At 40.5% G+C, this 14,018-nt stretch overlaps 1 protein-coding gene and 1 long non-coding RNA gene across 3 annotated transcripts in view; one reads left to right on the forward strand and one right to left on the reverse strand.

The window, feature by feature from the left end:
- Positions 1-2,974, reverse strand: part of LOC125117243 (uncharacterized) — a 51,234-nt gene extending 48,260 nt beyond the window's left edge. For both annotated transcript variants that reach the window (XR_007132555.1, XR_007132554.1), the window contains exon 1: positions 2,905-2,974. This is a non-coding gene — a long non-coding RNA (uncharacterized LOC125117243). The remainder of the gene's footprint in view (positions 1-2,904) is intronic.
- Positions 2,975-3,015: 41 nt separating this feature from the next.
- The window catches only part of WASL (WASP like actin nucleation promoting factor), a 66,673-nt gene continuing 55,670 nt past the window's right edge, over positions 3,016-14,018 (forward strand). Inside the window, exon 1 of the mRNA XM_047762982.1 lies at positions 3,016-3,974. Within this exon, the coding sequence (XP_047618938.1) occupies positions 3,858-3,974 (117 nt within the window). The 5' untranslated portion in view covers positions 3,016-3,857. The remainder of the gene's footprint in view (positions 3,975-14,018) is intronic.

Raw genomic sequence — 14,018 nt, forward strand, 5'->3', positions numbered from 1 at the left:
GAATGCCACAGATCTCTGTGTGCAGCTACCTCTACATTCCCCACAATGAAGGGTGTCACTACATTTTAAATTATTAACATTATCAAGGGGAACAGGGTGTTTTAGAGGACTTGTAACAGCACATAAACAATGACATTTGTAAAGAAGAAAAGTGGATTAATAAAGCACCAGGACAGGAGAAACTGGTAAAGTATAATGGTAATGGCATCTAAAAAATATGCCCTTATTCCCATAAATAAGTTACTTTCATTTTCTCATTTTACTCTCTTTCTGTTAAAATGAGGACCTTACCTTAAAGTATCATAGCAAAGAAAGAAGAAAATAAAAGGCCTAGGAAAAAATCTAATTGAGTCAAGGAAAGGGAAACAGGAGAAATTAAACAAGAATGCCTTACTCAGTGATATTCGCAGACATTTGAATACAGCTTATGCATTTTATATGTACAGCAAAATAAAATCCCTACAGTATTCTTAACCTAGCTTACAAACTTCAAGGTGCTTAGGTGAAGGGAAATAGAATGCTTCTTATTTCCTGGATCAAATCCAGTCTCTCAAACCGAGTGAAAAGAATTTGAGATAAGAAAGTAAGTTGCCAAAGAAAACAGAGAGAAAGATGTCTTATGTTCTGCCAAATAGAGGATATGTTATCAAGAATGGAAGAAGGGGACTTGCTAAAACTTTTGAAACAAATACAGCTGGTACGTGCTATCAGGATGAATGTGGAAAAATAGAATCCTTGTATGCATGGTAAGGGGGGGATATCCAAATGCTGCTTGTTCACATGTTCATGAGAGTAAGGAAGTCCTATTTCCAATGCAATGTTCATGCTTACATTTTCCACGTTTTAAGAACCAAATGTTGGGGGGGGGGGAAGCCTAGAGAAAAGCAAAAATAACAACGAAGGGATAGAAAATAAGAACTTAAGTTGCAATTTTGTTAACAAAATCATAGTTAAAATTTTTGGGAAAAGTTATAGAAACATTTTGAACTTGTGAAAAAAAAGCCTATGGTGGTTATAATCTTCCATTTTCACTTCTAAAGAAATAAGAACAAGGACAAACCGTCAGAAATATACATTTAGAATACATGATATATATAAAATTTCCTGAAAGAAAAACAAAACAAAACAAAAAAGAGTCTAGGCTAACAAAAGGTTAGGAAGTGATTGGAACCCAACCAGTCTTAGCAGGGACAGTTTCCTCAACCCATAGCTACCGTCCATTCATCTATTCTCTTACAGCTCTTTTTTCACAGTCCTTTTCCACGTCCCTCTCTCCCATCTTCAAAATATTCTGTATTCTGCAAGTTTTAAAAGCTGGCATTTCTGGGCTAAAAATTGCTATCTTTCAGGTTTTATTAATTAGAAACTAATATGATTCTGTCTCTAGATTTATAGCTTTAAAAAGTTTTGTACTTTTGGTATACACAGCTTCTGTGACATAATATATAGCCTAATTAGAAATTCTAACAAAGAAATTGTGACCCAATTCACCATGACATATTTGAAGAATTTATATAGAGTTCTGAATATGAAGGACAGTTTTTGAAGTAGGAAGCTTATATAGAACAAAGGTAAAAACACACATATCAACTGAATGTTTGTTCACACCTTAGTTAAGGGAAGGCAGAACAGGCTATGATGGTCAATGACAGACAAGTAGTATTTGAGCAACCACTCTGTATCAGGTACTTTATACATGCTACCTTTATAAATTTTATAACTTTGAAGTAGGTTTGATTACTTCTGTTTATTGTACACCTTTATTAAACAGAAATTACTTCAGAGGAAACAAACTCAGAAAAGCAACTTGTCCAAAGTCCATAAGGGTATAATGGCAGAACAAGAACTCCATTTGAGGCCTATCTGAAGCCTCTACTTTTATTAACTCTTTTGGTTCACAGGTTGGAAAATATTAGGGCTCTAATTTCTACTGCTCAAGAATATGTAATATTTTCTACTGTCACTGAAGCTTTAATTCACAGGAACCTCACTTTTATACAACAAACTGATTTAGCTTCAAAGTTTATTTTGTTAGCTCTATAATTCAGGGGCAACTCCTGGTTTTCATTTCTACTACTGCCTTTCTAAACCTAATTATTTTATAAAAAGTCTGCTTGCTTTTATTTAAATCACCTTTTCCCCTAGCATTATTATTCATCAAGTTTAATTTAGAAATATCCACATTTTATGCAAGGACTACTAGGACTATATGATCTTATTTGCCTTTGTAGATTTATTCCTACTTAGCTAATTTCATTAAGAGCAGCTTAAATTTTAATTTTTAGTAATATTCTCAAAATGTATCGACAGCAGTTTATCAGTCTGTTTAGTACATCAAAGATTTGTACTGGGAGTTTTCAGAAATGTTTTAATCAAATAGTTTTACCAAATTTTACCTGGCATAAATGTCTTAAGTTTGATATGGGTAATTTTTTAATTGAAATTAAATAATAAACATGATGGTAAAGCTGATGCAACATATGCTAATTTCTTTAAAGTGGAGAAGTCAGATGGTTACTCTATAAATCGCAGCAGTGGGTATTACTCATCATTTCCATATTCCAAAACACCGTCTTAAGACAGCTGTTTAGTATTTAACTTACTGAACAAAGGGGGTTATCCCAGGTAGCTTTCAATATTCTGAGGCAATTTTTTTTTTTGAAGGTCCCAAGATTTACTAATGATACACAAGATAATGAATTTTCCTGGGGACATCCCAAAACGGGCACATTCATTTTGGATAAAAGGAAAACGAGGTCTCCGGAGTTTGAGAGAAAGAAAAGATGAGGAGGGGAAAAGGAATATTTTCCAATTCACTAAACGAAGGAAAATGTGTGGAATACCCTTCAGAGAAAAAGAGTCTGAATTTAAACGTTACTAATACGTGTATCCTACGAAACACACCAGCCAGAGTAGAAATCTCTTCTAAGTGCGTCTGCTTTTTCGGGAACATCCAATCAGCAAGGTCTCTCTTTCATAACATTGGGAGAGGCCTGTTCCTTCACTCCCACTGTTGAAGTCTGCACAAACTTGGAGAAACCCCGGGCACCTGCGGCTCTGAAGAAACCGGCGAGGAGCACAAAGGAGGGCGTCTTTTCTCCTATTTTCCGTCTCCAGATTCCAACCTTTTTGACAAGCAGTGCGAACGCCCAGCCGCCGCGCCCCAGAAATAAGAGGTATTCCCAGGAGGCGGACCTGGATCTGCGCTGACGCTTCTCAAAGGTGTGCGTCCGCAGAAGAGGAGCTCAGAGCTGGGCCGCGGAGACCAGCCGTTTCCTCTCTCCTAGAGCTGCCGCGGAGAACAGGGGAGGAACGAGACCAGGAGAGGAGAGAGACCAGCCGCCAGAGCCCGCGCGCGCGACTCGTCGCCCCGCGTCGGAAAACTCAGCCCGCGCGCCAGCGGAAGGGGGCGTGGCCTCGGGCAGGCGCGGCGAAGCCAGCCGCCGCGTGGGGGCGGGGGGGGGGCCGGCCCGCAGCCGCGCGTTTCCGGCGCGCTCCCCCGCGTCTTGCGTCCTGTGGTCTCGCCCGTCTCCGCTGCCATGTTGGATTGTGCGGCCGCCGCCGCCGCCGAAGGAGGGTTGGAGGAGGAGGAGTTGGGAGTTTAACGCAGTCGCCGGAGTGCAGGGACAACGACCATCCGGCCAGACCCTGGCCGGGCGGGAGCAGGGAGCTTCCCTTTCTCAGCGCGGTCCGCCGACGGCTCCTCCTTCCCTTGGCCTCCTCCCCGTGCCAGAGGAGCTGCGAGATGCTGCGCCTCTGACTCCCCTCCTCCCGCCCCTGTCACCGAGAAGGGGATCTAGCGTTCGCCCACTCGCCGGAGGAGACGGCCCTGGCCTCCCAACCCTGCCGGCGAAACCATGAGCTCCGGCCCGCAGCAGCCGCCGCCGCCGCGGAGAGTCACCAACGTGGGGTCCCTGCTGCTCACCCCGCAGGAGAACGAGTCCCTCTTCACCTTCCTCGGCAAGAAATGTGTGGTGAGTGGCCGAGATCCGTGTCGCCGCGTCCTACTTTACCTCCTGGGCCGGGGCTGGAGGGCCGGGAAGTGGGAGTGGGGAAGGAGGCGGGAGCGGCGCGGGGAGGATCGGGCTGCAGGCCTGGCCTTTCGCGGCCCTGTCTCCGCGTCGGCCCCCTCTGGCCGGGCTTCCTGGGTGCGGGCTGGCGCGGCCGGACGCCACCTCCCGGACCTGTCCTGGGAACAGGGAAGTGTCACCTCTGCAGGCCTGCCTTGGAGCCCAGCTTGGCCGGGCCCGGGTCCGTGTCCTGGCTGCTGGCTCAAACTTTACAAACAGTCCCCTCAAGGGGATTTTCTCGCAGGACCTGCTTGATCTTAGTAGTTGGGCCCCTGTACTGGCCCCCGTTTATCCTCCTGCGGCCTGATTTGGGGGCACCTTCTTTCACAATGCCAGAGGTTTCAGGAGTGTGTAGATCGGGGACTGAAGCCTAAATATGAATGAAACGACCCATAAGGTGGTTTTTAATCTCCCTTGAGGTTCTCAGGAGGAAGTGAAGTCGAGTGCATCGGTTCAGAACGAGGGCAGGAAGCACTACTACTGCTCCCCATTGGAGAGGAACAAGGTTTATTTCTCCAGCAGTCTAGCCCAGGCCTGGTTTCTCTCTCCTCTTGTTTCGTTTTTTGCATTGGTAGGAGATGCTGCTCTCCCGCAACCAAGCTCAGGGGAATCTCGGTCTCCTGCCGTTCTTGGCCTTTTGGAGTCTGAGAATGGTTCTTAGGCTGGTGCTGTGCGGCCTGTTCCAACCCCAGATGGCGGGTTGGGAGCGAGCCGTTCTGCTGTGGGAAGGGGAATGTGTGTTGTTGACGGAAGCATTCATTACATTGGCTGCTGGCACTTCTGGGGGTGGGGATGTTCTGCTCTATGGTGGAGGCCTTGTCAGGCTGCATCTTACTGCAGTGGCTGGGTTGAACCGTGATTGAGTTTGTTGAAACGCTGTTTGGGTCCCTTACTCCCCTCTCTCCTGGTGAGCACCTGCAGAGTATGTGCCACTGGAACCCAGGAACCACCAAGGGAAATGTCAACAGAGATGTACTTTTTACAACTGTTCTTAGTAGTGTTAAATGGATCCAGACGACACCTGCTTGTTTAAGAAGTTAAGATTAGACAACTTTTGAGAAGTTACCAGATTAATTGTTAACTTTATAGTTTACCCTTTGTATCCTGTGCCATCCAGTAGGAGATTGAATCATTACATTCAATTCAAATGTTTCATATTTCAGAAGTTAGGTCTGAGTAGAAGAATAAAATGAGTAGGGTGGCTTAAAATTACAATTTGGAAAACAACCGTAAAGACATTCAAGCCCCCTACTTCCCCCACACACTTTTTAATCAAGTGAGAAAACTCAACCAGTGAGCCCTGTCACACAGCAATTTGGTAATGTAACCAGAACTAGAAAACCAGGACACCTGATGGCCAGTCTGTTGTACTTTCCACTACATCATGTTGTTTTAGAAGAGTTTTTTCCTTATTTGTTATAGATTTATTTCCAAAAGTGATTGTAAAGGAATAGTCACTTTTTTTTTCACGCCAGAAACTGATAAAGTATAAGATCCTTAAAGGAGCACTAGTTTTTGCATATTTTCAACTTAGGAAAATCTCCAATACTTTGAAAGTAACATTCATTGTCTGCAAATGAAAAAAATTTTAAATTTTGCTGGTTTACTGCTTTTGCTATGTAATCTGTGTCAGAAAGGAAGTAGTTGTACTATGTGTTAGATACCAGACACATTAAGTTTAGAAAGGAAGGACATTACATTTATAAACAGGTATACTGACTCTGTGCTTACCTGTTATGTTTACTAGTTTCAAAAAATGACAAATGTTGAAGAATACAGGGATAGAAAAATATGCTATTGCTTAGTGGTTAATATAGGTGGATTGGCAAATAAGCTGTCAGTACTCAGTGCATTTTGGTTTTTGTTTTTTTGTCTTTGGTTTTGTTTTTTTTCTTTTTAGTGAAGTTCCCAGGCTGGGGGGTCAAGGAGCTGCAGCTGCCAGCCTACGCCACAGCCTACAGCCACAGCAATGCGGGATCTGAGCTGTCTGTGACCTATACCACAGCTCACCGCAATGTCAGATCCTTAACCCACTGAGCAAGGCCAGGGATTGAACCCGAATCCTCATGGATATTAGGTTCATTACCACTGAGCCACAATGAGAACTCCCAGTGCTCAATTTCTTTATGTCATCTATTACTAATCAACTTTGCCATTGGGATTTCTGTCATTTAGAACCACACTATTATAGTTACCTGCTCTTGTGGTATGAAATGGTTGCAAAGATTAACTTTAATATTTGAAATCTCCAATTATTAGAAAATAAAGAGTGATATTTTTATTTTCTGGAACAAGCTTATTTTCCTTCCTTTGCTGACTGTGCGGTTTTTTGTACAGTACTGAAATATATCTCATTAAAAAAATTAAGCAATGAGATTTACAGGTCAGACCAGATTTATTAAGTAAGATGTGTATTCAGAGCTCAATTTAAGAATTCAAGAAATGAAATAGGCGTACTTATAGTCACTGCTCTCAAGGAGTTTCATTCCTTCTTTCATTCAGCAGACACTTAATGAGTAACTAAATGTTGAGGCCAAAACCAGGGTTGATGCCTGCCCTCAGGGAGCTTAGGATGTCCAAAAAGAGAAACAAATGTGTCAACTGATGAGTAAATCAATACTTCAGAGTGCTGTCTAAGAGGCTGCATGTCACAGTGGAAAATATCCTGGTTGTGATCAGCAGATGGGGCTCAAACTCATGGTCGCTTTGGACAAATTTCTTAACCTCCCCTCCGCCCCGTCCTAAAATTGATTTTTTTTCTCCCCTAAATTAAGAATACTGTCTTGTGGAGTGGTTGTGTGGATTATAATTTGAAGGACTATATTGTAAATGTATGGATTCTATTATTTTTATAAAAGTTTGGGAGAACAAAATAGAAGATGAGTAAAAGCTTTTAGAATGGGCAATACCTGAATATTTAAGATTAGTAGATATAGTTGTCCCTTGTAGTCAGCCCTCCATACAGAGATCCGCAGGTTGATGAGAGAGAGGTATGAAACACCTTGGGAAGCCAGGGACCTGCTAATAGTATGTTATAGGCCAAGGAGGGTTTCTGCTTGGATTCTGGAGTTTAGGTGTGCATTGGAATCATTGAAGGGATTATTACAAATGCGTATGGCTAGGCCAGATTCTTAATATTCAAATTCAGCAAGTCTGAGGGGAATTTGGGCATTTCTAGCAAGTGTTATAGGAGGCTCTAACTTGTATCGCAGTTTGAGAACCAATGCTGAAATCCACTATTTTCTAATAGGTTAATCCTGAAGCACATTGGAAATGTTAATAGGTTTTCCCTTAACCTTGGGTCCATATTTTGTGATTTAAGGTTAAATTCAGTTAAATCAATCCCTTTCAGTCCAGCACTTAAGATAATATATATTTCATAGATATAAGAGAGAGATGCAGTTGAGGGAGCATTGCACTAGTTAGTGAGGTACCACAAGATCAGATTTGACTTTTAGAAGGTTTGCGGAGAAAGGTGGAGGTGGTATAACAGGTGAATTGAGGGTTGTAAGAGTGGGGGCAAAGGAGATCAGATATGTGTTTACAATAGTCTGCATGAAATGTGATGAGGTTCTGACTTAAGGCAGTGCTGGTGGGATCAAGGACAAAAAGACCCCAGAAAGATTTTGTCCCTCTTAAATAGAGGGCATGAGGGAAGGGAATTGGGGGAAACATAGGTATAAAAACACCAGAAGAGAATTATCCAGAAGTATGCTTAGATGTTAATGAGACTCTAGGTTGGTGATTGTTTTCGTGGAGAAGATGAATCTTCAATAAAGCTATAGTTTTACTACAGTATTAAAAAATAGATTTTGTGTGGAGTTCCCATCATGGCTCAGTGGTTAACGAATCTGACTAGGAACCATGAGGTTGCAGGTTTGATCCCTGGCCTTGCTCAGTGGGTTAAGGATCAGGCATTGCTGTGAGCTGTGGTGTAGGTCTCAGACGCAGCTCGGATCCCGCGTTGCTGTGGCTCTGGCGTAGGCCGGTGGCTACAGCTCCGATTGGACCCCTAGCCTGGGAACCTCCATATGCCACGGGAAGCAGTCCTAGAAAAGACAAAAAAAAAAAGATTTTATGGAAGTTGAGATTTCATTTAAAGTTACATGTAATGTATAAATATACGTTATGTACTTTAACATGAAGTTAACAGTAATGATGCAATTCATTTTTGGTAGTATTTTCTTAGAACAGTTAAGAAGGGTTAAAAACAAGATTATTAAGTCTTGTTATGTAGTTCTGTTGCCTTCCATATAGTATGATTTAACTTCTTTTCTATAAAGAATATATCTATCTTGCCAGAAAGAGTTAAGATATTTATTCCTAAATGAGCAAAAAATTAAGGGTTGGGAAAAACAAAACCTTATACCAGCCCTCTACAACTCCAAAAGGATTGGGGGTTAGTGATGTTGACTGTTAACCATTTCCTGCATACTCACCTGGTTTATTTCTAGATGTAGTGATGTTTTCAAAAGCCATTTTTATTAACTTTTATTTCTTTTAGTTCCTCAGCATTTGTTTTACCTTGCTTATATTCTTTTTTTTTTTTTTGTCTTTTTGCTATTTCTTAGGCCGCTCCCACGGCATATGGAGGTTCCCAGGCTAGGGGTTGAATCGGAGCTGTAGCCACTGGCCTACGCCAGAGCCACAGCAACGCTGGATCCGAGCCGCATCTGCAACCTACACCACAGCTCACGGCAACGCCGGATCGTTAACCCACTGACCAAGGGCAGGGACTGTACCCGCAACCTCATGGTTCCTAGTCGGATTCCTTAACCACTGCGCCACGACGGGAACTCCTATATTCTTTTTTGTTTGCTTGTTTTTCCCACTCTGTATGTAATTATGAAAGATTAGACCTAATGCCTTCATAGTCTTCTATAATCTTTATAGAACATCCAGCATGCAGATCACAGTCTTCTATAATCTTTATAACAGCTAGCATGCAGATCACTGAATACTTACTGATTGCATAATTATGATAGGTAACTTGGTTATTCCTCAGGAGTTCTTTCGGCATTTTTCATTGCTTGATCAGGTTGTTAATGGTGTCTGGACTTAGGTTTTCATTTATTAGAACAAAGTGGTTTAATTCTGCTGCTGAACTAATATAGCTGGTAGCAGTAGCTGTCCAACAGTTACTTTGTTTCTATTCTAAATTCTTAAATAGGTTTAGAAGGAGAGATGCCTACGGGGATCATTGTCTTGAAGAAAGCCTAAATTAAGGCTGTACCAGTGGGAAGTTAGGGCTATGAATGTATTAAACCTTGAGTAATGTGGAAGGAGGAAGAAGGTTAAAATTCATAGGATTTAGAATATACAAAGATGGGAAGGCAACCTTGTCTAGTAAAGAGGAAAACAGTGAATACAAAAGTGTCATACACAGTGAATTATAAGCACAGGAGGAGATATAGATGAATCTAGCAGATCTGGGTATGTATATCCTGTTTCTTGTTATTCTTAGCTCTGTAGTATAGGAACATTTCTTAACAAATATGAACCATAGTGTCTAGATTTGTAAAATGGGCTTAGTCAAGGATTTCAGAGAATAATGCAATAATGTGAATAAACCACTTATAATGCCTGCTGCTTATAAAGTGTTCTGAGAGTCTTGAGAAGCATGTGAAAGAATGTTGTCATTAATACTGTGCATTTACATGGTTTAGATTTCTGGTACTGGCAGGGAAGTTTTATTGTAAAATCGTGAACTCTATATTGTATTTGTTTTGATTTAGGTAATTTAATTCTAACACTTTGGCTTGAAGTATGTAAATTGAGTTAAACAGCAGCTGGAACGAATCTCTTTGGGTTTCTGGGCAGACTTAGCCCCTCTGGCTGCTGACTGAAGAGGAAAAAAGGGATACTGGTGTAAGAGTTAGGAGTTTCTGGGGTTTAGGCCATGCTCTGCCACCAGTTAATTGTGAATGTGAATAAGAATCGATACCTTCCTGAACTTCACTTTCCTCATCCGAAAATGAGTGATCGGACAGATAACACAGTCTTTCCACCTTTAATGTTCTATCATCCTAAATATTCTAGTTGCCAGGGACTCTAGCAGGAAAAAAACAAAAAACACCCTAAAACTAGCCCTCTGTTAACCTTGACATATGTGTGTTTTGCACAGTGAAGACAAAGATAGTATATACCTAAGTGCAGGGTAGATAATCTCAAATCATCTCATTGCAAATTCCTGTTTCTAACTCACCTTTTTCTTAGCATCTCAATTTAATAGGCATATTACTTTAAAAAGACCAGGATGAACAGAATTAAAAAGCATTAATAGTAGAATAATCACCTGTTAACTAACTTTGAATTATTAATAATTATTTCTTCTAATTACAAGGAATTTTTTGCTTATTGGAAGTATGCCTTTTCATTAAGATGGACTTATCCTAAAGTTTCTCTTTTGTTAACCAATTCCATCTAAAACCTTATTCCTTGCATGAAATTGTGTTAGTGATATGATAGGTAGGAATTACCTTTTATTGCTTATTATCTAAAGTTAAGAATAAGTTTTTTTTTAAGTTTTTACTTTTAAATGTATAGTGAACTGGCTTGGTTATTTTAGAGTGACTAAAAGTGGAAGTTTAGAAGAGCAGATAGAGGAGTTCCCATCGTGGCTCTATGGAAATTAATCTGACTAATATCCATGAGGAGGCAGGTTCAATCCCTGGCCTAACTCAGTGTGTTAAGGATCTACATTGCCATGAGCTGTGGTGTAGGTCACAGAGGCTGCTGGGATCTGGCATGGGTGTAGGTTGCAGATGCACCTGGGACGTCGAGTGGCTGTGGCACAGGCCAATGGCTATAGCTCCACTAGCCTGGGAACCTCCATATGCTGCAGGCGCAGCCCTAAAAGAAGAAGAGCAGATAGAGTTCAGCTTCATTATAAATTATTCTAAGAGTCATAGTTTCGATCTAATAGGTGAGAACTCAGCCTTATTAATAGAGCTCATTTTCACTCTAGATTCTGGAAGTAAAACAAGTTCATACATTCTTATCCAGATTAATATTATATATATTATTAACTGTAAGTAAAATTCTTATTGGTGTGTGACTGAACGATCTAGTATTTTTTTAAGTATAAGTATTGTTTACTAATTAGAATATATTTGACATGCTTAATAACTATACTCATAGTGTAACAAAAATGTATTGTTTTTATTTATTGTATCTAGATCTCAGTATTCTTAGGAACAGTGGAGGATGGCATCACTATAGTGTTAATATAGGCAAGTGAAATTAATTAGAAAACATCAGTTCAGGAGTTCCCTTCGTGGCTCAGTGGTTAAGGAACCCGACTAGGAACAGTGAGGATGCTGGTTTGATCCCTGGCCTCGCTCAGTGGGTTAAGGATCCAGCATTGCCATGAGCTGTGGTGTAGGTCACAGCCAGGGCTTGGATCCTGCGTTGCTGTGGCTGTGGCTCTGGTGTAGGCCTGCAGCTTCAGCTCCAATTTGACCCTAGCCTGGGAACTTCCACATGTTGTGGGTGCGGCCTTAAAAAGCAAAAGAAAGAGAAAGAAAGGAAGGAAGAAAGGAAACATCAGTTCACTTTGGAGTTAAAGTATCATAAAGGAATTTATGGCCTTTTTTTAAAGAGACCAGGAAACTGGTGTAGAGTAATGTTGGTTGTAGTAATTTCATGCTTCAATTACTATGCCTATTTGTTAGTTTACTTTAATTGCTCCTTAGTATCCTTGGCCCTTTGTTCTTCTGCCATGGTGGTTTTGTTTTTTAACTTATTTTTCACTTGATGTGAAGATTACTATAGAAATCTTGTCTCTGTAAAATGAGTACTCTTTAAAGACTAGATAAATTGAAACAAAATGGAAATATGAAAGACATCTGGGAATATTAAGTGCTGTTGAAAATAGGGGATTGAAATTATCTTCAGACAAATACACAGTAGATTTAAGACAATGAAATATTTTAAAGTTAAACTTTCATATTAGGTTTGGAGAAGCTAAAACTATCTAGTATTTTTAAGTGTTAAAGGTGCATTGTTTATAATATTTTTGTTTCCGAAATAAGAAATTTTAAGTGAAATACTCCTTCCAGGTATGTTTAATACTTTTGATGCCGTAAAAATATCAGATGATAGATACCTAAATATCGGAGAAATTTTCGTAATAGTAAAGGAGCTGATTGATCTATATGCAGTGAATGAAGTTAATCCAGTGATTTCCTCTTTTTATTAATAAGGTATCATCATGATCAAGAAGTGAGGACTTAACTGAGTATATAACACCTTCCCAGATGTTGGATTGTATGGAAGGGTTAAGGAATATCTAGTCCTTACCCCTCAGTTGTTTACTAACTAGGTGGGAAAGACAAAAATTAAGCACAAAAAGATAATGTTTTACAAGCCAGCATATAATAAAGATTTGAATAATAGGAGTTCCCGTCATGGCGCAGTGGTTAACGAATCAACTAGGAACCATGAGGTTGCCGGTTCGGTCCCTGCCCTTGCTCAGTGGGTTAACGATCCGGCGTTGCCGCGAGCTGTGGTGTAGGTTGCAGACGCGGCTCGGATCCAGCGTTGCTGTGGCTCTGGCGTAGGCCGGTGGCTACAGCTCCGATTCAACCCCTAGCCTGGGAACCTCCATATGCCGCGGGAGCGGCCCAAGAAATAGCAACAACAACAACAACAACAACAAAAAAGACAAAAGACAAAAAAAAAAATTTGAATAATAGGAGACATAGGTATATCACTGTGGGATTTAATATGTCATTGTGGAGTTTGAACATGAGAACCATAAATGGCCTATAGAATTTATGTCAGAGCATGAAAGCAGCTCAGTTCACTTGTAGGGAAATATGTGAGCAAGTTTGGGGTAGAAAATTTGCACGGAGTATTTGGAAATATTGAATAGACTGGCTTGGCTAGAATTGAATATGGTGTTTACCTGAGGAGATCATGAATAATTAGTTTGAAGGGTAAATTGAGGCCAGATTTTGGAAGACCTTGAATGCCAGACCTAGGGGTTGAGCTTTAGTCCCTAGGTAGAGAGAAGACACAAAGATTTTAATTCAAAAAGTGTACAGATAGTAAGGATCTAGAAATGGGGAAAACTGGAACTTATTATTCATAATAAGAATAATTGAGTAATACTTTAAAGTTTACCAAACACTTTTTCATTGTCTTTGAGGACCAGACTGGCTTGGCTAAGCATCTGGAATAGAAAATGGATTATGAAGGATAGTAAATCCTTGGCCTTTGTTCTCATGGCAGACACCATCTATCACTCACAGCCTTTTTTCCTACTTCCTTATGATGTGGTTTTTGAATAATACTCAGCATATTCTTACAGGCAGCTACTACCAGTCAGTCCAAGTTCACAGTAGATGAAATCTAGTTGCCATTCCAAGGCTTTATTCTAGAAACATTGTGAAGAAAAAATGGTAATATTTAGTTGGCTCTGTGAATTCAAGATGACAGCAGAACCTCCTTGTGAAAATGGCTTGATAGTAGAATTATAGGGTTAGGGCTTTTGGATTCCTTTGCCAGAGTGCTGATCATTTAGGCCGTAGGAGTGGAATTAGACCTATGAAGGTGTCAGTGCACATCAGGATCACTGAGGGAAGTAGTCTAGCCCATATTTGGCTTGATCAGCATTTGAAAAGGATGGATTTCAGTGAGGAGTCGAAGGAGGAGAAAGATATTCTCTTTACCAGAAAAATGGTATTATACATGTTGTTCTGCAACTTTTCACTTATATTTTATGTCCTTCAAATATGTCCATGTTCATTTATATCCATTGCATCCTTTTCATTACTGCATCCTATATTTTATGTATGTCTTATAACATTAACCTCTATCAGTTTCCTACGGCTAGTGTCACAAGGTACCACAAACTGCGTGGCTTAAAAAACAGATTTATTTTCTCACACTTCTAGAGGCTAGAAGTCCAAAATCAAGGTTTGGCAGAGTTGGTTCCATTTGGAG

Source organism: Phacochoerus africanus, chromosome 16, assembly GCF_016906955.1.
Source record: "Phacochoerus africanus isolate WHEZ1 chromosome 16, ROS_Pafr_v1, whole genome shotgun sequence".
Taxonomy (NCBI): Eukaryota; Metazoa; Chordata; class Mammalia; order Artiodactyla; family Suidae; genus Phacochoerus; species Phacochoerus africanus.